The sequence below is a fragment of the Podarcis liolepis genome (assembly GCF_965112155.1).
Source record: "Podarcis liolepis genome assembly, chromosome: W".
Taxonomy (NCBI): Eukaryota; Metazoa; Chordata; class Lepidosauria; order Squamata; family Lacertidae; genus Podarcis; species Podarcis liolepis.
Genome location: NC_139568.1, coordinates 37,760,257 through 37,782,589, shown reverse-complemented (window position 1 = coordinate 37,782,589; position 22,333 = coordinate 37,760,257). Strand labels below are relative to the sequence as shown.

The 22,333-nt window shown below is 47.8% G+C and overlaps 1 protein-coding gene across 1 annotated transcript in view; it reads right to left on the bottom strand.

Annotated features, from left to right (window-relative positions):
- LOC310697844 (putative helicase senataxin) overlaps positions 1-22,333 on the bottom strand; it is a gene marked incomplete at its 3' end in the record, with an annotated part of 269,703 nt that overhangs the window by 5,704 nt on the left and 241,666 nt on the right. Inside the window, exons 14-15 of the mRNA XM_083484468.1 lie at positions 2,830-2,977; positions 1,861-1,962 (exon numbers count right to left, since the gene is read on the bottom strand). Of these exons, the coding sequence (XP_083340594.1) occupies positions 1,861-1,962; positions 2,830-2,977 (250 nt within the window). The remainder of the gene's footprint in view (positions 1-1,860; positions 1,963-2,829; positions 2,978-22,333) is intronic.

Here is a 22,333-nt window from a genome sequence, read left to right as displayed (position 1 = left end):
AGAAATTAATAAATGGTAAGGTTTTGATTATTTGGGATATGAAGGGAATATACAAGCTGCAGAGGAATTCCTGGGCTAGCCTATGCAAAACGACCTAGCCAAGCTATGGCCATTAAGAAACAATTGTTGTTGCTTAGTCATTTAGTCGTGTCCGACTCTTCGTGACCCCCTGGACCAGAGCACGCCAGGCACTCCTGTCTTCCACTGCCTCCCGCAGTTTGGTCAAACTCATGTTCGTAGCTTCAAGAACACTGTCCAGCCATCTTGTCCTCTGTCGTCCCCTTCTCCTTGTGCCCTCCATCTTTCCCAACATCAGGGTCTTTTCCAGGGAGTCTTCTCTTCTCATGCGGTGGCCAAAGTATTGGAGCCTCAACTTCAGGATCTGTCCTTCCAGTGAGCACTCAGGGCTGATTTCCTTAAGAATGGATAGGTTTGATCTTCTTGCAGTCCATGGGACTCTCAAGAGTCTCCTCCAGCACCATAACTCAAAAGCATCAATTCTTCGGCGATCAGCCTTCTTTATGGTCCAGCTCTCACTTCCATACATCACTACTGGGAAAACCATAGCTTTAACTATACGGACCTTTGTTGGCAAGGTAATATCTCTGCTTTTGAAGATGCTGTCTAGGTTTGTCATTGCTTTTCTCCCAAGAAGCAAGCGTCTTTTAATTTTGTGGCTGCTGTCACCATCTGCAGTGATCATGGAGCCCAAGAAAGTAAAATCTCTCACTGCCTCCATTTCTTCCCCTTCTACCTGCCAGGAGGTGATGGGACCAGTGGCCATGATCTTCGTTTTTTTGATGTTGAGCTTCAGACCATATTTTGCGCTCTCCTCTTTCACCCTCATTAAAAGGTTTTTTAATTCCTCCTCACTTTCTGCCATCAAGGTTGTGTCATCTGCATATCTGAGGTTGTTGATATTTCTTCCAGCAATCTTAATTCCGGCTAGGGATTCATCCAGCCCCGCCTTTCGCATGATGAACAATACAGGGCCATTAAGGGCCATTGGCAATGCAAGAGAGCTGTCCTTCCCCACTGTCCTAAGGTGTGAACAGTAACCAGGGATTTAGAAGGCTTCCCTGGGTGACTGTATTTGAGGTAACATGAAAAGAGTGCCTTTAGCAAGGTGTGCTGGGAAGAAGAAAGGGAGGGGGAGAGAGAAAGTTCCATCTTGAGCAGGCAGGCTGGGAGAACAGGGAACAAGCCCTTCTTGAGATGACCATGCTGTAAGATCTGGACTCCCTTTATCTAAACTCAGGTGTAAATATGTGAATAAATCATATTTCTTAAAGCTACACAAGCCTCTGCCGCACCTTGATTCTCAAAGGAACACAGATCCTGGGTGAGCACCTGGAACACCGCCTAGAATTTTGCTACTGCTTAGCAGAGTGGGGGGTAACACCCAACCTTTATAACAATATCCAGTGCCAGTCAGCTCCATTGATTTCAATGGGTCTACTAACATTACAACCCAGAGGTTCCTGTTAAACCCCAATTACGAAACTGATTTAAAACTGCTGGGAATGATTTTTAAGACGACTTTATAGCTGAAGTGATTTCAGTTATATTTTTTGTTTTGTGTGTGATGCTTTATTGTTTAATTATGCTTAGATAAAGCCAGAGTAAAAGCCAGAGTATATATTTGATAAAATAAACATCTTTGGCGGCAGACCAAGATAGGATGGGAGGGATAGGATGGTGTTACGGGATTTCATCCCTGCTCACAATCTGGGAAAGGTCTGTCCCAGATAGAACAGAGACTGGGGGCTATGAAGAACCAACTTTTGAACCCCACTGTTAAGCAGACTAATTAGGAGACAGCAAATGGTGTGAGGGAGGAACCCTTTACAAACTACTCACTCATTCTGCGATTGGCCTGGGCATCCAGACTGAATTTCTGTACGTCCTTGCTGATCAATTTTTCTTCCCCCAGCCTCACCAGGTTGATGTCACCACAGTTTCCTGGGTGTGAAACAGACACTTAGAGCCCTGCTGAAGTACAGCTAGCTTTTTTAAACTAGAAAGACATTTGGCAAATAAATACTTTTGATCTGCTTAGCAAATCCTGAAATCTGTATCTTGCACATCCTCAATAAGAGTTAGAAAAGTTCAAAAAATGGCAACCAAAATGACCAAGGGGATACAGCAACTCCCCTACAAGGAAAGGTTGTAACATTTGGGACTTTTTGGTTTAGAGAAAAGGCAAGAGGCAACAAGCCAGATGTTTATAGAATTATGCAAGGCATGGAGAGAGTGGCTACAGAAAAGTTTCTCCCTCTGTCTCATAACACTGGAACTAAATTACTTATTCACACAGTGCACAGTTAACTATGAAACTCGTTCCTCGTCAAGGTTCTTTTGCTGCAGACACCCTTAGGGCAGCTTACAGAAAACAAGACAAAACAACAAAATAAAAATACAACACTAAAACCAGTAAAAATAAGTGCAGCAAAGCTTTTAGTAGGTAAGTGCAGCACTAAAAGGATCCCAAAGAACCTTTAAAAAGTGTAAGGATGTACAAGAAAGGCTTTGCTTGGAGTCTACAGGATAAACAGAGGGCATCAGGGAGATTAGATTGGGGGCCTTCAGCATTCCAAACACATGGTCCACCACCAAGATCCAACCCTGTCCCAAAGGATTTCAGATGGATTCTCTGCAAGGACAAATGCCTTAGGAAAAGCAAAGCACCCACTACCTATACTGGCAGGTGGGGGAGGGTCTAAGTAACTTAAACACGGAATAATGTCTTATTCTTCCGTTATGACCAAGCCAATTGCTCCCTCCAGCTATGAATTCCACAGATGAGAACTGGCCAAGAACTCATCATACCCAAAGGCTTTTCCTTGTCCTGACATTTTTCCTTGAACTCAACAATCATTATTTTCATGAGGTGATCTAGAGCAGCGTTGGACGGAGCACAGACCAGCACACGGTTCCTCTTGATCTTGCTTTCTACAGGATTCTCTTTCCCAGATCTCTGGAGATTTAAAGAAAAAAAAAGTCATAGGGTTGTAAAATATACCTAGGAAATACCCATTGAAACAAATCAACCATATAGTCATGCCCAGACTAGGAGTGCATACGGTAATTGAAGTTGGGTCTTTCAGAGGTCATCTAGTCCAATCCCCTGCCGGGCAAAGGGTCTAAAATGCAGGATGCAACCACAGCATCCCTGAAAAAAGAGCTGGGTAAAAGACCCACTGTAATGGAAAGCCTGCCCACCTCCAGAGGCAGTCCTGTGCACTTTTGAAAAGCTCCTGCCCCTGTGAAGTACCCTCTAATATTTAGCCATTAGTTCTAGTTCTGCACTCTGGGCATAAAGAAGACTGAGAAAAAGTTAAGTGCAATAATGCAGGGCAGTCGTCTTCCACCTTTTCAGATCAAAGTCCCTTTTTAAAGCCCAAGGGTCATATCCAACTGAAATATACTCGGAGTCGAGTGTGGATTTCATGCTCTTTATTCAGCTCATAGTGGTGAGGAGGAATGGAAGTTCCCCCAAACTGTCTGCTTTATATACATTATTTAAACAATGGGTCGCACGTGATTGGCTAATTCTGGGATTCTCCTGTAGGCCAATCAGGTTGCGGATTCACTTCCACCTGGAGCTGGATTGGGTGGCTCCTGCGGACCAATCAGACTGCTGCATTTTGAATCCTATTCAACTCAGTACATAACACCAACTAAGTTTTATTCAAAGTGCACACATTAAAATTATGGGGCCTATGTTACTCATGCACAGTAATTTCAAAGGGTCTATTCCAAGTAGGACTAAAAAGAGCCTGCTGGACTACTCCAATGACCCATCTGGTCCAGCATCCTGTTCCCATGGGGGCCACCCAGATGCCTGTGGGAAACCAGAGAGCAAAACCAGAGAGCATACGAGCACCTTCCCCTCCTATGGTTTCAAGAAACTAGTATTCAGAAGGATTACTGCCTCTGACAATGGAAACAGAGCATAGCCTAGCCATCATGGCAAGAAGCCATTGATTGCCCTTCCATGAATTTATCCAATCCTCTTTTAACATCACTGCCTCCTATAGATACACCCCAGATGTGCACTCTGAAATTTATTTTTAAAGGAAAATGACACAAAAAAGGAGTCCTTAACCATTTAGAGTTGTCACTTTCCCCCCTCCTCTTGCATCTTTTGTGTCCTTGTGTGACCCAATACATAGCAACTTAGAAGGCTTAGTATTCTCCAGCATTTTACAGTGCTACCTCTGGTTACGTACTTAATTTGTTCCGGAGGTCCTTTCTTAACCTGAAACTGTTCTTAACCTGAAGCACCACTTTAGCTAATGGGGCCTCCTGCTGCCGTAGCACAATTTCTGTTCTTATCCTGAAGCAAAGTTCTTAACCTGAAGCACTATTTCTGGGTTAGCGGAGTCTGTAACCTGAAGCGTATGTAAGCTGAAGCGTATGTAACCCGAGCTACCACTGCATTTCTGTTCAAAGAAAAACAGTGCCTGCATATTTTCTGTTTTTTTTATTTAACATGTATTATATACTGCTTAATTAAAAATATATACATAGAGTGAAATAAAACATTCATACAAAATAGCAAAAAAATCAGACTTTAAAAATAGTAAAATAATAAAGCAATAAAAGAGATAAAAATCAACATTTTTAAAAAAAGAACAAATGTACATAATAAAATTGTACAGCTGGGTAGGCTTGCCTAAATGGAAATGTTTTGAGTACGTCTAAAATGGTACAAGGAAGGGCGACAGATCTGCAAGACTGATGACGGAAAGAGTGCTTTTATTTATGAAAGTGATGATATATGGAAACCATCTCGACATGATGATTGGACGAACGGAAAATTCACACAGGATTATAATAATAATAATAATAATAATAATATAATTTATTATTTATACCCCGCCCATCTGGCTGGGTTTCCCCAGCCACTCTGGGCGGCTTCCAAAAGAATATTAAAATACTGTGCTACATCAAACATTAAAAGCTTCCCGAAACAGGGCTGCCTTCAGATGTCTTCTAAAAGCCTGGTAGTTGTTCTCTTTGACATCTGGTGGGAGGGCGTTCCACAGGGAGGGTGCCACTACCGAGAAGGCCCTCTGCCTGGTTCCCTGTAACTTGGCTTCTCGCAGTGAGGGAACCGCCAGAAGGCCCTCGGTGCTGGACCTCAGTGTCCGGGTAGAACGATGGGGGTGGAGACGCTCCTTCAGGTATACTGGACCGAGGCAGTTTAGGGCTTTAAAGGTCAGCACCAACACTTTGAATTGTGCTCGGAAACGTACTGGGAGCCAATGTAGGTCTTTCAAGACCGGTGTTATATGGTCTCGGCGGCCGCCCCCAGTCACCAGTCTGGCTGCTGCATTCTGGATTAGTTGTAGTTTCCGGGTCACCTTCAAAGGTAGCCCCACGTAGAGCGCATTGCAGTAGTCCAAGCGGGAGATAACCAGAGCATGCACCACTCTGGCGAGATAGTCCGCAGGCAGATAGGTTCTCAGCCTACGTACCAGATGGAGCTGGTACACAGCTGCCCTGGACACGGATTTAACCTGTGCCTCCATGGACAGCTGTGAGTCCAAAATGACTCCCAGGCTGCGCACCTGGTCCTTCAGGGGCACAGTTACCCCATTCAGGACCAGGGAATCCTCCACACCTGCCCACCTCCTGTCCCCCAGAAACAGTACTTCTGTCCTGTCAGGATTCAATCTCAATCTGTTAGCCGCCATCCATCCTCCAACTGCTTCCAGACACGCACACAGGACCGTCACCGCCTTCACTGGTTCTGATTTGAAAGAGAGGTAGAGCTGGGTATCATCCGCATACTGATGAACACCCAGTCCAAACCTCCTGATGCTCTCTCCCAGCGGCTGCATGTAGATGTTGAAAAGCATGGGGGAGAGGACAGAACCCTGAGGCACCCCACAAGTGAGAGCCCAGGGGTCTGAACACTCATCCCCCACCACCACTTTCAGAACACGGCCCAGGAGGAAGGAGCGGAATTACTGTATGACAGTGCCCCCAGTTCCCAGCCCCTCAAGACGGTCCAGAAGGATGTTATGGTCGATGGTATCAAACGCCGCTGAGAGATCCAGCAGAACTAGGAAACAGCTCTCACCTTTGTCCCTAGCCCGCCGGAGATCATCAACCAGTGCAACCAAGGCAGTTTCAGTCCCGTGATGAGGCCTGAATCCCGTCTGGAAGGGATCCAAATGGATCCGCTTCTTCCAGGCGTGTCTGGAGTTGTTCAGCAACCACTCGCTCAATCACCTTGCCCAAGAATGGAAGATTTGAGACTGGGCGATAGTTGGCCATCATGGCCGCATCTAAAGATGGTTTTTTAAGAAGCGGTTTAATAACCGCCTCTTTCAGCAGGTCTGGGAAGGCTCCCTCACGGAGGGAAGCATTCACCAACCCACGAAGCCCACCGCCCAGCCCTTCCCGGCTAGCTTTTATAAGCCAGGATGGGCAAGGATCCAGGAGACAGGTGGTTGGTTTCACTCGTCCAAGCAGCCTGTCCACATCCTCGGAGGTAACAGATTGGAATTGATCCCACGCAATTTGACTAGACAGGACTCTAGCACTCCCCCGCCCCGGCCCTGCTCCCACGGTGGCGTCTACCTCTTCCCGAATCTGAGCGACTTTATCTGCAAAAAACTTAGCAAAATCATTGCAGTAGATCATGTGGCCCGTACTGGGCCCCGATGTAGCAGGTGGTTCCGCTAAATTGCGGACCACCTGAAAAAGTCTCCTGCTGCTGTTTTCTGCAGATGCAATAGAGGCGGTGAAGAAAGTCTTCTTCGCCGTCGCTACCGCCACTTGGTAGGCTCGACGTTGAGCTCTAACCTGTGTCCGGCCAGCTTCAGAATGGGTCATCCGCCACTGGCGCTCTAGCCGTCTCAGCGTTTGTTTCATTGCCCTCAGATCCGTGGAAAACCATGGGGCTGTCCGGGCTCCATGCAATCGGAGAGGGCGCTTCGGAGCCAAACAGTCAATAGCCCTGGTTAACTCCACATTCCAGCAGGCCACCGGGGAATCAGCTGAAAGGCCATCAACATGGGATAAAGCATCCCCTACAACTCTCTGGAAACCATTTGGATCCATTAAGTGGCGGGGGCGGACCATCTGAATTGGTCCCACCTCCCTGCAGAGGGGAAGGGTCGCGGAGAAGTCAAGTTGCACCAGGAAGTGGTCTGACCATGGCACTTCTTTCGTTTCACTTTTACTTAGTGTCAGATCACAAACATCCATAGAGGTAAACACCAGGTCCAAGGCATGTCCGCGGCTATGGGTTGGGCCAAACTTATTCAGGGACAGCCCCATGGAGGCCATGCTTTCCACGAAGTCCCGAGCGGTCCCTTGTAAGATCGTGTCGGCATGGATATTAAAATCCCCTAGGACAACCAAACAAGGTCAGGTATATGAAGACGAGCAGCAATATCAGTCCCCAGGGAATGTGCAGGCGACCTTGGAACGGACAGCTCACGGAAGAACCCCGACCAAACCCAAGAGGAGGCGTGTAGTGGTGATAGGGGATTCCCTACTGAGGGGAACAGAAGCAGTGATCTGTGGGCCTGACAAGATGTCTCGGGAAGTGTGCTGTCTCCCCGGGGCTAAGATCCAAGATGTAACTGAACGACTGCAAGGAATCATAAAACCCACTGACAAATACCCCTTCCTCTTGGTTCATGTGGGAACCAATGACACTGCAAGCAATAGCCTCCAGAAGATCAAAAGAGACTACGAGGCTCTCGGCAGGAAATTGAAGCAACTAAATGCACAAATTGTCATCTCGTCTGTCCTCCCAGTTGAACGACGTGGCCCAGGGAGAGAGGGGAAAATAGTGGAAGTGAACAGCTGGCTTCGCAAATGGTGTAAACAGGAACGGTTTGGATTCTTAGATCACGGACTGCAGTTTCTTGAAGATGGACTTCTGGCAAGTGATGGGCTGCACCTCACAACGGTTGGGAGAAATGTTTTTGCCAAAAATCTCAGAAACCTCATCAGGAGGGCTTTAAACTGACTAATGTGGGGGAGGGAGACAGTGCTCCTGAAGGTAGGAGTCTATCAATTAATGAAGATGATCATCCAAATGTCATAGACCAAATGGAGCAAACAGCACGCGGACCTAGTGGTGGGAGGAAAAAATCCTTAAATAAGAGACACGGGGGAATGATTAATGGACTTCAATGTCTGTACACTAATGCGCAAAGCATGGGAAATAAACAAGATGAGCTTGAGCTCTTGGTACAGCAAACTAAATATGACATAATAGGCATCACTGAAACCTGGTGGGATAAGTCCCACGATTGGAATGTAATAATGGGGGGATACAATCTATTTCGGAGAAACAGACCAGACAAGAAAGGAGGAGGAGTGGCGTTATATGTCAGGGATGTGTATACCTGTGAAGAGATCCAAGATTTAGAACCTCAAAGCCAAAGTGAGAGCATTTGGGTCAAAATTAAGGGAGAGAAGAATAACAGAGACCTCATTGTGGGAGTTTACTATAGATCCCCAAGCCAAACGGAGGACATAGATGATGCCTTCCTGGAACAGATGGCCAAGCATGCAAAAGGAAGGGAGATAGTAGTAATGGGGGACTTCAATTACCCGGATATTTGTTGGACGTCAAACTCAGCCAAGAGCATAAGGTCAAACAGATTCCTCACTGGCCTTGCAGACAACTTCATTGTCCAGAAAGTGGGAGAAGCAACAAGAGGAACAGCCATTTTAGATCTGGTCCTAACCAATGTTGATGACCTGGTTAGTGGGGTAGAAGTGGAAGGATCATTAGGCGCGAGTGATCATGCTCTTCTGAAGTTTACTATGCAGCGGAAAGGAGCAGCCAAGCATACTAGGACTCAATTTCTTGACTTTAAGAAAGCCGACTTCATAAAACTTAGGGAAGTGCTGGGTGAGATCCCATGGACAGCAATACTAAAAGGAAAGGGAGTTCATGATGGCTGGGAGTTTGTTAAGAGGGAGATAGTAAAAGCACAACTTCAGGCAATACCATTGAGACGGAAACATGGAAGGTGCCTAAAGAAGCCAGGGTGGCTATCTAAAGAACTTTTAACTGAGTTAAGATTAAAAAAGGATGTGTACAAAAAATGGAAAAGGGGGGAAACCACCAAAGAGGAATTCAAACAAATAGCCAGCACGTGTAGACACAAAGTCAGAAAAGCTAAAGCACAGAATGAACTCAGGCTTGCTAGAGAGGTTAAAAGCAACAAAAAAGGCTTTTATGGGTATGTTCGTAGCAAAAGGAAGAACAAAGAAACAGTGGGGTCACTCAGAGGAGAAGATGGTGAAATGCAAACAGGGGACACAGAAAGGGCTGAACTCCTCAATGCCTTCTTTGCCTCAGTCTTCTCCGATAAAGAAAACAATGCCCGACCTGAAGAATTTGGAGAAAATGATTCAGCAAAGGAAACACAGCCCAGAATAACTAAGGAGATAGTACAAGAATATTTGGCTAGTTTAGATGTATTCAAGTCTCCAGGGCCAGATGAACTGCATCCAAGAGTATTAAAAGAACTGGCAGATGTGATCTCAGAACCACTGGCAGTCATCTTTGAGAATTCCTGGAGAACAGGCGAAGTCCCGGCAGACTGGAGGAGGGCAAATGTTGTCCCTATTTTCAAAAAGGGCAAAAGAGAGGACCCAAATAATTATCGCCCAGTCAGTCTGACATCAATACCAGGGAAGATTCTGGAGCAGATCATTAAGCAAACAGTCTGTGAGCACCTAGAAAGGAATGCTGTGATCACCAATAGTCAGCATGGATTTCTGAAAAATAAGTCATGTCAGACTAACCTGATCTCGTTTTTTGACAGAATTACAAGCCTGGTAGATGAAGGGAACGCAGTGGATGTAGCCTACCTTGATTTCAGCAAGGCATTTGACAAGGTGCCCCATGATATTCTTGTAAATAGACTTGTAATCTGGGGAACCGGGTTCGCGTCTCTGCTCCTCCACATGCAGCTGCTGGGTGACCTTGGGCCAGTCACACTTCTCTGAAGTCTCTCAGCCCCACTCACCTCACAGAGTGTTTGTTGTGGGGGAGGAAGGGAAAGGAGAATGTTAGCCGCTTTGAGACTCCTTAAAGGGAGTGAAAGGCGGGATATCAAATCCAAACTCTTCTTCTTCTTCTTCTAAAGAAGCTGGTAAAATGCGGTCTTGACTATGCTACCACTCAGTGGATTTGTAACTGGCTGGCTGACCGAACCCAAAGGGTGCTCATCAATGGTTCCTCTTCATCCTGGAGAAGAGTGACTAGTGGGGTGCCACAGGGTTCTGTCTTGGGCCTGGTCTTATTCAACATCTTTATCAATGACTTGGATGATGGACTCAAGGGCATCCTGATCAAATTTGCAGATGACACCAAACTGGGAGGGGTGGCTAACACCCCAGAGGACAGGATCACACTTCAAAACGACCTTGACAGATTAGAGAACTGGGCAAAAACAAACAAGATGAATTTTAACAAGGAGAAATGTAAAGTATTACACTTGGGCAAAAAAAATGAGAGGCACAAATACAAGATGGGTGACACCTGGCTTGAGAGCAGTACATGTGAAAAGGATCTAGGAGTCTTGGTTGACCACAAACTTGACATGAGCCAACAGTGTGACGCAGCAGCTAAAAAAGCCAATGCAATTCTGGGCTGCATCAATAGGAGTATAGCATCTAGATCAAGGGAAGTAATAGTGCCACTGTATTCTGCTCTGGTCAGACCTCACCTGGAGTACTGTGTCCAGTTCTGGGCACCACAGTTCAAGAAGGACACTGACAAACTGGAACGTGTCCAGAGGAGGGCAACCAAAATGGTCAAAGGCCTGGAAACGATGCCTTAGGAGGAACGGCTAAGGGAGCTGGGCATGTTTAGCCTGGAGAAGAGGAGGTTAAGGGGTGATATGATAGCCATGTTCAAATATATAAAAGGATGTCATATAGAGGAGGGGGACAGGTTGTTTTCTGCTGCTCCAGAGAAGTGGACACGGAGCAATGGATCCAAACTACAAGAAAGAAGATTCCACCTAAACATTAGGAAGAACTTCCTGACAGTAAGAGCTGTTCGACAGTGGAATTTGCTGCCAAGGAGTGTGGTGGAGTCTCCTACTTTGGAGGTCTTTAAGCAGAGGCTTGACAACCATATGTCAGGAGTGCTCTGATGGTGTTTCCTGCTTGGCAGGGGGTTGGACTCGATGGCCCTTGTTGTCTCTTCCAACTCTATGATTCTATGATTCTATGATTCTATGAAGGTGTCTCCAGGAGAACATCTGCCACAACCTGAAGCAGCTCGGGCCGGGAATCCTTGGTGCAGCGGGGAGGTCAGTACACCAAAAGGAATCCTGTACTGCCCCTATTGCCCAACTTCCATAACATGCACTCAGAGAACTGGGTCTTCCCAATAGGACGCCTGGAGCAAACTAATGACTTCCTAAAAATCCCTGCAACCCCCCCTCCCCGCCCACAAGGCCTGGGTTGCTGTGCGTAAGAGAAACCTGGTGGACAAGCAGCGGCAAGGACAGGCCCATCTGCTTCACCCAACCAAGTCTCTGTTACACATGCCAGGTCAAATCCTCCATCCATGATCAAGTCATGGATGGCAGTGGTCTTATGAATCATTGACCTGGCATTGCACAGCAGCACCTTCAGGGCATGTGGGTATCCCTTGCTGATTCTAGTATCTGTCCGGTCAGGACCAGACCCGGAGGCAGGGATAGTCCTCAGACGACTAAACCTGCCTCCTCTGTAATGACATGGTCTGGTCTTAGCGTAACTCCTCCTCCTACCTGTGATCACTGAGATCGGTTGTCCCAGCGCATCCCCCTCTGTGGAGCATGCCCCAGCCATTTTGTTGGCAGGTAACTGGTGTTTACCTGCTTAAGGAGATTATCAGAAGAGATCCTAAAGAAAAAAAGAAAAATATACGAACAAGATGAGATGTGAGAACAGCAAGATAGGACTGGATAGAATTATGAACATTATTTGGACAGATTTGTGGATGTTAACGCAGCAGCAAGAAGATGATTGGAATCCCCTTCGGAACTTGAAATATGGGTCCCCCCAACAAAATAAAATAAAATTCGGCTTTGTAATTCGGAATTTATGTGATGTGATTTGATCTGATTGGTTGGTTAATAAAAATTATTTTTAAAAAAATAAAAATAAATAAAATGGTACAAGGAAGGCACCTGCTTAATTTCAGTGGGCAGGGGATTCCAGAGAGTAGGTGCTGTGTCCTGGAAGAATTGGTTCCTTGCAAGTACAAAATGGACAAGAACAGGCCCAATTAAAAGAGAAGAAAGTGTTGGGGTGTGAATAGATGCTAGCAGAGGATATATTTATTAGATATTGTCCTTTCCTAGCATCTATTCACATCCCAACAAATGGGGTCCAAGGGATGTGGGTTGCGCTGTGGTCTAAACCACTGAGCCTCTGCGCTCCCATTGCTTTGTCCAAGCTCCTGCCAACCCAGCAGTTTGAAAGTGCACCAGCGTGAGTAGATAAGTAGATAACACTGCAGCAGGAAGGTAAATTGTGTTTCCATGTGCTCTGGCACTTATCACGGTGTCCCGTTGCGCCAGAAGTGGTTAGTCATGCTGGCCGCATGACCCGGAAAGCTATCTGTGAACAAACACCGGCTCCCTCAGCCTGAAGCGAGATGAGCGCCACATCCCATAGTCGCCTTTGACTGGGCTTAACTGTCCAGGGGTCCTTTACCTTTTTACCTTTAATGGGGTCCAGATTAGATTATTTCAACCCTATCTAAAATAAAAAACAGCACCAGTCTAAAACCAGTATATAATAGAGGAGCATTCATTCATTAATTTATTGAACACTGTTTAGATGGAAACATAGGAAGCGTCCTTATACTGGCCGAACTCCTTAAATATTGTGTACACTGACTGGCATCAGCAAGGATGCCTCCAGCAGGGCAACACCAAAGGGTGTGGGCCAATGAGGGTGTGGGCCAACCCCCTTTTGAAAAAATAATGGTGTTAAAGGGGATGGGATTTTAACTTGGGTGGGTGTTGCTTATTTGAGGGGTAGGGTTGTTTTTAGTTGTTCTTAAATGTTATGTGTTACATGTTAATTTGTATTTTGTTTTGTATTTTTTGGTTTTATAAGACTATTTTACAGCCTTTTAAATGTGTTTGTGGGAGGGGGGCGTATTGTTTTGTTTTTATTTTAACTATTTACCTTGCATTTTCATCCTGTGAACAGCCCTGAGATATTGTGAGGAAGGACGGTATATAAATCTAATAAATAATAATAATAATAATAATAATAATAATAATAATAATAATAATAATAATCAGAAGGTCTCCAGGGTTTTAAGCGGGAAGCCTTTCCTATCTGAATATGCCAGGGATTGAACACGGGACCCTTTCTGCATGCAGATCAGATGCTCTACCACTTTAGCTATGTCCCTTCCCATTAATTAACAACAATAACCAAGCACCCCACATTTTACGTGTGATGGGATGATGAGCTGCTTGTGCGTAAAATCGTAGTCCCTCAGAGTTTGTTCAAGCCTACAAACCTCTGACTGTGACAGAGCCCCTCAGACATGGCTGCTCTAGTCACTGGCAGATTCCGACAGTGGTTGCTTTCGGAATCGCTTCCAGCATAAAAGCTCCTTAACGGAAACACGTCTTCTGGACTCGCGGCGTGACAGTTTCCGGCGAGGAGTGGGTCTCCCTATGGGAGGTTCAGAAACCTCCCCACTGTTCTCGCTGGACGTATCCCTGAGCCCTCCCTCTTGCTCGCTTTCCCTCAGAGACCCACCTCTCCCCCTGCTGGTTCCTGCTTCAGCTGCTGGGTCTCTCCCAGCCTCCGTGAGCCCTTCCACCACCTGTTCCTCCGATGGCAGTTCCCTGACATCCACCTCCCCTCCAGGACCCCCTTCACCCCCTCCCGTTCCCTCTCCTCTGGGCGGTGAGGAGGTAAAACCCCTAAAAGAATCCTCTTCATCTTCAGACGTCTCGAACATTTCCCTCCATCGGTCGCCGTTCCGGGTCGCTGAATCCTCCTCCTCCTCGGAATCTGTGAACCCCTCCAACTCCTCTTCCTCATCTGTGGTTGCAAAGTATTCCCTCCGGAACCTCGCTACAGGCTGAGGTTTACGTGGGAACCTCTGATGAAAAGTTTCTATTAAGACCTCGTCATTGACATCCTCTGCCATGACCCAGGTGTTTTCCGACTCCGGTTCCCCTTCCCACATTACCAAATACTCCACTTGATCTCCCTTCCACCTGGAATCGAGTATCTCCGCCACATGGTTGCTGTGTTCCCTTTCCTCCATTGCTGGTCCCCGAGTGAACCTCCCTTCTCTGTCCCCTCTATACGGTGACAGCAACGACCTGTGGAAAACTGGGTGCAGCTTCATGTGGTTCGGTAACCGGAGTCTGAAAGCCACTGGGTTGACCTGTTGCGTGACTTCAAATGGGCCCAATCTTTTGGGTCTTAACTTCTTACAACCCCCCTTGAATGGTAACCCTTGGGTTGACAGCCACACCTGATCCCCCACCCTAATGGTTTCACCTTCCCTTCTGTTTTTGTCTGCCTGCCTCTTATACTCCTCCTTGGCCCTGTCTAAGTTAAGTTGGAGCTGACGATGGATCGCTTCCATTTCTTCTACGAACTGTTCGGCAGCCGGGACGCTCCAACTCTCCCCTTCCCCCCCTGGGAAAGCCCTGGGATGGCACCCGTAATTAGCCAAAAAGGGGCTCATCCCTGTGGACACGTTCTCCGCATTGTTGTAGGCAAATTCCGCCAACGCCAGCTTCTCCACCCAATCATTCTCTCTGTCATTGACATAACACCTCAGATATTGCTGGAGGATGCCGTTGGTTCTTTCCGCCTGCCCGTTGGTTTCAGGATGCCGGGCAGTCGAAAAATTGACCTCTACATGCAGTAAGCTCATGAGCGTCCTCCAGAACCTGGAAGCAAATTGTTTCCCTCGGTCTGAAACCACCCTCAAGGGGGCGCCATGCAACCTTAACACATTTTCTACAAACAATTTAGCTGTTTCTTCTGCCGTGACAGCATGTGAGCAGGCTATAAAGTGGGCCATTTTGGTTAACAGGTCTACCACAACCATGATGGCTGTTTTCCCTCGGGACCTTGGCAGATCAGTCATGAAATCTATTGCCACTGCTTCCCATGGTCTTTCAGGTGTGGGTAGCGGTTCTAATAACCCTGCCGGCGCCCGCCTCTCCCCTTTGGCTCGCTGGCATTGGTCACAACCTCTCACATACTCCCGCACATCTTCCCTGACCTTGGGCCACCAAAATTCCCTGGTAACCAGCCACATGGTTTTGTGTTGCCCAAAATGCCCCGCTGTGGGGCTATCGTGCAGCTGCTTGAGTACCTTCCCCCTCAACTCTCCTTCAGGTATATATAACACTCCCTTGTAATACAACGCCCCGTTTCTCTCCTCAAAACCTCCGGGTTTATCTCCCTCCCCCCTGAGACCCCTGAGTTTGTCCTGGGCGTATTCATCATTCTCCGTTCCCTCTACCAGTTCTCTTTGCCCCACCAATGCCGCCCCACACACCCAGCGGTCCTCTGGAATGACATGTCTTTCTTCGGGTGCTCCCTCCCCCTCCAAATATTCAGGTTTGCGTGAGAGAGCGTCCGCCCTAATGTTCTCTGGGCCTGGCACGTAACAAATCTCAAAGTTAAATTTGGAGAACTCCTGAGCCCATCTCAACTGCCGTTGGTTGAGCACTCAGGCCGTTCTCCAATACTCTAGGTTCTTGTGGTCAGTGCACACTTGCACCTTATGTTGTGCTCCAATTAGCAGGTGCCTCCATCTCCGGAAAGCCTCATGAATGGCAAGTAGTTCTCGGTCGTACACCGTGTAGTTCCTCTCGGATTTGTTCAGCTTTCGCGAAAAAAAGGCACACGGTCTCCACTCTGACTCCTCCTTCCCTGGCTGCAGAAGCACCGCCCCAATCGCTCTGTCTGATGCGTCAGTTTCGACTCTCATCTTTTTTTGTAAATCCACATGCAGAAGTTGTCCTTCAGAGGCGAAGGCCCTTTTTAGTTCCTCAAATGCTCGCTCCGCCTCCTCAGTCCAAACGAATTTCTTCTTACTGCTGAGACAGTCCGTAATGGGCGCCGTCAGGTGAGCAAAGTTTCGGATGAACTTACGATAAAAGTTCCCAAACCCTAGGAACCTCTGCACATCCTTCTTTGTTTTGGGTGTTTTCCATTCCAGCACTGCCTGGACCTCGGGATCCATGGCCAATCCCTTGTCTGACAGGCGGTACCCCAGGAACTCCACCTCCTTGGTATGAAACTGACACTTCTCCAGTTTCACCCACAGCCGGTTGGCTTGCAGCCTGCTCAACACTTCTCTGACGTCTCTCACATGCTGCTCCTCATTCTCAGAATACACCAACACGTCATCTAGGAAGGCCACACAATTCTTGTAAAGCAAAGGCCCCAGTATGTGGTTCATAAACGATTGGAAGCACGCCGAGCCTGCTTGTAGGCCAAATGGCATAACTAAATATTCAAATGCCCCCAAAGGGGTGAACATGGTGGTTTTCCATTCATCCCCTTTCCTTATATGTATCAGGTTGTACACCCCCCTTAGGTCCAGCTTTGTAAAAATCTTTCCCTTCCGCACCCTGGTCAAAATGTCGTCAATCCTGGGCATAGGGAAGGCCACTGGTTCTGACACTGCGTTTAAAGCCCTGAAGTCACACACAAGTCTCGGCTTGTCCGTGTTTTTTTTATCCACAAAAAACACTGGGCTACCTCCCACCGCTCTGGACTCTCTGATGAAACCTCTCTTCAGGTTCTTGTCAATGAACTCTCTTAGCTCCTGCATTTCTCTGTCTGACATGGCGTACAACTTGCCTACAGGAAGCTGTGCCCCAGGGAGTAAATTGATTTGACAGTCAAAGGGTCTATGCGGGGGTAGTTGGTCAGCTTCCCTTTCGCTGAACACGTCGCTGAGATCTGCGTATTGTCGTGGTACCTTCACTTTCTCCGTTACTTCCGTCCCTGCTAGGGTGGCTTGGGCCCCTGCTGAACCCTTTCCCCCTTTGCAGTGTTCTAAGCAATGTGCTGAACCAAAGGAAACCACTCTCTGATGACAGCCCACCAGCGGATCATGTAACGCTAGCCAGCTCATCCCCAAAATAATAGGAGCTCCTCCCAAGGTGGCCACATTAAACGCTATCAGTTCGGTGTGCCTTGCCACCTTCATTATCATTGGGACGGTCTGCAAGCTGACTTCTCCTCCCAACAACTCCCTGCCATCGATCGTGGTCACCTGCAGGGGGTTGCTTAAAGGGATCGTCTGTATCTGGTGTTCAGCTGCAAACTCTTTGCTCATGAAATTGCAGGAGCTGCCTGAGTCCAGCAGCTCCTTTATCTTTAGGGGGTGTCCGTTTTGCAGCTCTAGCAACACTTCTATCACTAGGGCAGGTTTAGGAGGTTCTGGCGTGGGCACTTCACTGCTCTTTGGCCTGGCTGCTGTGCCCCGACGGTGGCAACCAGGCGTTGGCTTTTACTTGCTCCGGTTTTTCCTCCTCTCTTCCCTCAACAGCTCCCACCATCCCTTGCCATTCCTTCCTCTGGGGGCAGACTCTGGCAAAGTGACCTGGCTGTTGGCAGAGATAGCATTTCCGGGCGCCTTTTCCCTCCTTCTTTCCCCCCTCACTGGGCTTTGAAACTGCGCGCGCGCACGCTGTCCCGATTTCCATCGGCTCTGCCGGCGGGAAAGCTGGCTCTGGAATGTCTGGAATGCGGAACTCCTTCCAACGTTCCCCCTTCCCTTCCCGCCTCTCCAAAGCTCTCGCCTCCTGGCGCGCTCCTATGGTCAGCGCAGATTTGGTCAGCTGATCCATAGAATCCGCCCTGGGACCCCGGAAAAGTTCGTCTTTCACAGCCGAAGCAAGACCTTCTTCAAATAGCATTTGAATGGGTTCCGCCGATAAGTCCCACCCCAATCTGTGAACCAGCATGGTGAACTCAGTCCAGTTTTCACGGACAGATCGGCTCCCCTGTTTGCAAGCCATTAGCTGTCTGCGCACCACTCCCTGCTCAATATCGCTGGAAAACATCAGATCCATGGCACGAAAGAACTTCATTGTGTCCTTTAGGACGTCATTATTCGTTGCCATCAGGGGTCTCACCCAGTCTCTCGCCCCCTTTTCAAGATGCCCAATCACGAAAGCCACTCGCAATTCCTCGTCAGGGAATTCATCAAACTGCACATTGAGGGCATACTGCATCTCTGTCCTAAAGGCATGGTAGTCCTTGGGGTCCCCCCCAAACTTCTGCACCAATCCTGGTACCTTTCTGGGGAACTGGGTGGCTTTTCCCCTTTTGTCTGCATCCTGAGCCCTTCTCTCCTCAAGCCTCGCCGTCTGCAGCGCTAGCTGGATCTCCAACGCCCGGTACCTTTCCTCCAGGCTTGGCCCCGCTCCAACTCCTGCTTCTCCAGTTCCGGCTGGGTCGCTCATGATGCCTTCTCCTGCACAAACAGCTTACAAAGACTGTCGGAATGCTGTGATGGGATGATGAGCTGCTTGTGCGTAAAAGCGTAGTCCCTCAGAGTTTGTTCAAGCCCACAAACCTCTGACTGTGACAGAGCCCCTCAGACATGGCTGCTCTAGTCACTGGCAGATTCCGACAGTGGTTGCTTTCGGAATCGCTTCCAGCATAAAAGCTCCTTAACGGAAACACGTCTTCTGGACTCGCGGCGTGACAGTTTCCGGCGAGGAGTGGGTCTCCCTATGGGAGGTTCAGATACCTCCCCACTGTTCTCGCTGGACGTGTCCCTGAGCCCTCCCTCTTGCTCGCTTTCCCTCAGAGACCCACCTCTCCCCCTGCTGGTTCCTGCTTCAGCTGCTGGGTCTCTCCCAGCCTCCGTGAGCCCTTCCACCACCTGTTCCTCCGATGGCAGTTCCCTGACATTACGTAACATAATATATGTGGTTCTTGTTATTTGCCGTTGAAATAAGACAGCCCGGATCACTTCCTGGTGCAACTAGACTTCTCCATGACCCTTCCCCACTGCAGGAAGGTGGGACCTACTTGGATGGTCTGCCCCACCACGTAATGGATCCAAATGGTTTCCAAAGGGTGGCAGCGAATGTCTTATCCCATGTTGATGGCCTTTCAGCTGATTCCCTGGTGGCCCGCTGGAATGCGGAGTTAACCAGGGCTATCGACTGTCTGGCTCCAAAGCGCCCTCTCAGATTGCATGGAACCCAGACAGCCCCATGGTTTTCCACGGATCTGAGGGCAATGAAACAATCGTTGAGACAGCTAGAGAGCCAGTGGCAGAAATCCCACTCCGAATCAGACAGAACATGGGTTAGAGCTCAACATCGAGCCTTTCTTAGCCGCCTCTATTGCATCTGCAGAAAACAGCAGCAGAAGACTCAGGTGATTTGCAATCTAACGGAACAACCTTCACCATTGGGGCCTGGTGAGGACCCCAAGATCTCCTGCAATGGTTTTTTGCAAAGTTTTTTTGCAGATAAAGTTGCTCAGGTTCGGAAAGAGGTAGACTCCACCGTGGGAACAGGGCCAGGGCGGGAGAGTGCTAGAGTCCTGTCTAGTCAAGTTGTGTGGGATCAATTCCAATCTGTTACCCCCGAGGATGTGGACAGGCTGCTTGGACGAGTGAAACCAACCACTTGTCTCCTTGATCCTTGCCCATCCTGGCTCCCTTCACCAGTATGCAGATGATACCCAGCTCTACCTCTCATTTAAATCACAACCAGTGAAGGCAGTGAATGTTCTGTGTGAGTGTCTGGAGGTGGTTGGAGGATGAATGGTGGCTCATGGATTGAGGTTGATGTTAGCATTTCACTCCACCGTCGCTGCATTTGAGATTGTTTTAAATCACATGCCTGTCTGAGAAGACTATGGGAACGGAAGACAGCCTTATCTCTCTTTCATTGTATGTACTTTGGACTGTACTTTCACTTCTTCTGTTCTCTCGGAAGAGAACGGACACCATTATGCTGTAGTCTGTATATAGAGTGTAAATAAATAGTAGCTTAGATCTACAATGTCCCACGCTTGTTGCTGTGTAACGCTAGAAGTATAGCGTGCATAAATCAAGCTGATTTATGTCGCTGGAGCACCCTGGAGAAGAAGGGAGATGCCTTTTCCAGTGCTGCACACATCGGAGGACGTTTGGAGTTTCGGGGGCTTGCAGGCAGCCCCAGGGCGAATTCCACCATTGGTAGCAGAGGATGGTTCCGGGTCATCGCACTCTGGAGCAGCGATGCCGGTTTTGCGTCCGGGGGGAGCCTGCCGATCGGCACAGAAGCACGGTGTGAAGCTGCAATGAGCCATGAGAAAGAGACCTGCATTCCAGGGACTTCCGGGGTAGCGCCATCGGTAATGGCGGACTCCCTCTGATCCGGAGGGACCGGCTCCACGGAAAACGGGTCTTTCCTGCTACGGCGAAGCAGGGACCCTTCGAAAAATCACAGGCGGATGAAGCCTGTGACCATGGGACTCGGCAGGCACCTTTCACGCCCCCCCAACTCGTAAAGGAACCCAGTTACGGGCTCTGGAGCGAAGAGGGGCTAGTGGCGCGATGCTGAGAGTCAATTGCTTCTTCCGTGGAACGAAGCCGCATAGCCGTTGCCGGAGAGCGCTGCCTTTTTCCTGGGACAATTTGGCTTTTAAAACAATTACCCGTGAGTAGCTCAATTTCGAACAATTGGAGTTTAAATAATGACCTGCGAGTAGAAAGAAAAATTGGACTAAGAAATTCTTCTCAATTTGGCACTGAAACGGGAAGGTCTAAACAGGAAGTTAGCCTTCCGTTTCTTGTAGATAGATTAAAGCAAAGACATGGCAAACTAGAGATCAGGAAATTGTTTGTAAAGGATTAACTTTCATCATTTAAAATTGTTGAACCCCCTTCGGAAGCAGGAGAAGAGGGGGGATTTTTTCCGGACTGGTTAAACCTGCAGAAGAGAGTGTAAAGAAAGGTAATTTCCCACCATCTCGGACCTGGGAGCGGGGTGTCAGGACTGACGTTCTTTGGGAAGTTCATTGACCATAGACAAACGTCTTTGACAGACAGTTAAAAGAAGAGAAACATAGTGATTCCATCGTTCTCCTTCGCATTTTAAAGGAACAAATATTGACAAAATATCTGAAAAAAGAAACTTTGTTGCCAGATCTACTTTTAAAAGAAAAGATCAAATAGAAGTTCATCCCCTAGAGGGAGCCTGTGAAACTGTTACCAAATCTAAATCGGGGAGCTCTGCAGCTGTAACAGATTACGATCGTGGGAACAGACTTCTGACCTTGTATAACAATGTATTCAGAAGCTCTGGTGCGTGCTTTCTGCAAAACAAGTGCTCTATTGGAACAGTTACATGAGAAGACGGACTTGATGACTGCTCAGAAATTTTGGACAGGTAGTGGGTAACTATATAGAACCCACCCAGGAATCAAATCAGGAGCGTGCTCTGACAGATCAGATGAGGGAAGAGGATGTTGCTGGACCTTGGGTGCCAGAGATGGAGGGAGCTGTGGCCCAGCAGGAACATGAGTGGTTGGACTTGACAAATGAACTTGGAAAAAGCCAGGCTTGGAGAGATAGAGTTTTGTTTGGTTTGGAAATGGGGGGTTGGATAGACCCCCCTATGCAGGGATGTTGTGACTTTCCAAGTCTGGCAATGGGCCGTGAGATCTTTGGGGTTGTGGGGGCTCTTAATTCTGGAGGGATTTTGAAACATGTCTTTAAATAACACATGGAGCTTAGTGTGGACTATGGAAAAGGGGCTGATTTGTTGAGAAGGGTCAAAAACACTGTCAAGTTGGAGTTTCCACGAGTGAAAGGAGCAGGAGACAAAGTAAAGTACAGGTATAAATATGAAGAAGAGCTGCGGAAGGGACATGGAAGAGACTTAAGGGCCTCGGACATAAGATTACCAGGTTAGTGAGCTAGATTGATGGGATAGAAAGGACTGACAAAACCCGGGACCAGGAGGAAGAGACGCTGGATGAAGATTGGAAGAAAGTTTTTTTAAAATTTTTTTTATTAGGATTGTTTTATAAAATTGATGAATGTTAGAAAAATGTTGGAACGAAATTATTTGGCTTTAGTAAAAATGTTAAAAGAAGTATGTAAGAATATGTTATGGTTATAAGAAACTGGTATAAATAAGATCTAAGTTTTAAGTTTTAGTGGTGTTCACCTCTATGGATGTTGGTGATCTGACACTAAGTAAAAGCGAAACCAAAGAAGTGCCATGGTCAGATCACTTCCTGGTGCAACTGGACTTCTCCGCGACCCTTCCCCTCTGCAGGGAGGCGGGACCAATTCAGATGGTCCGCCCCCGCCACT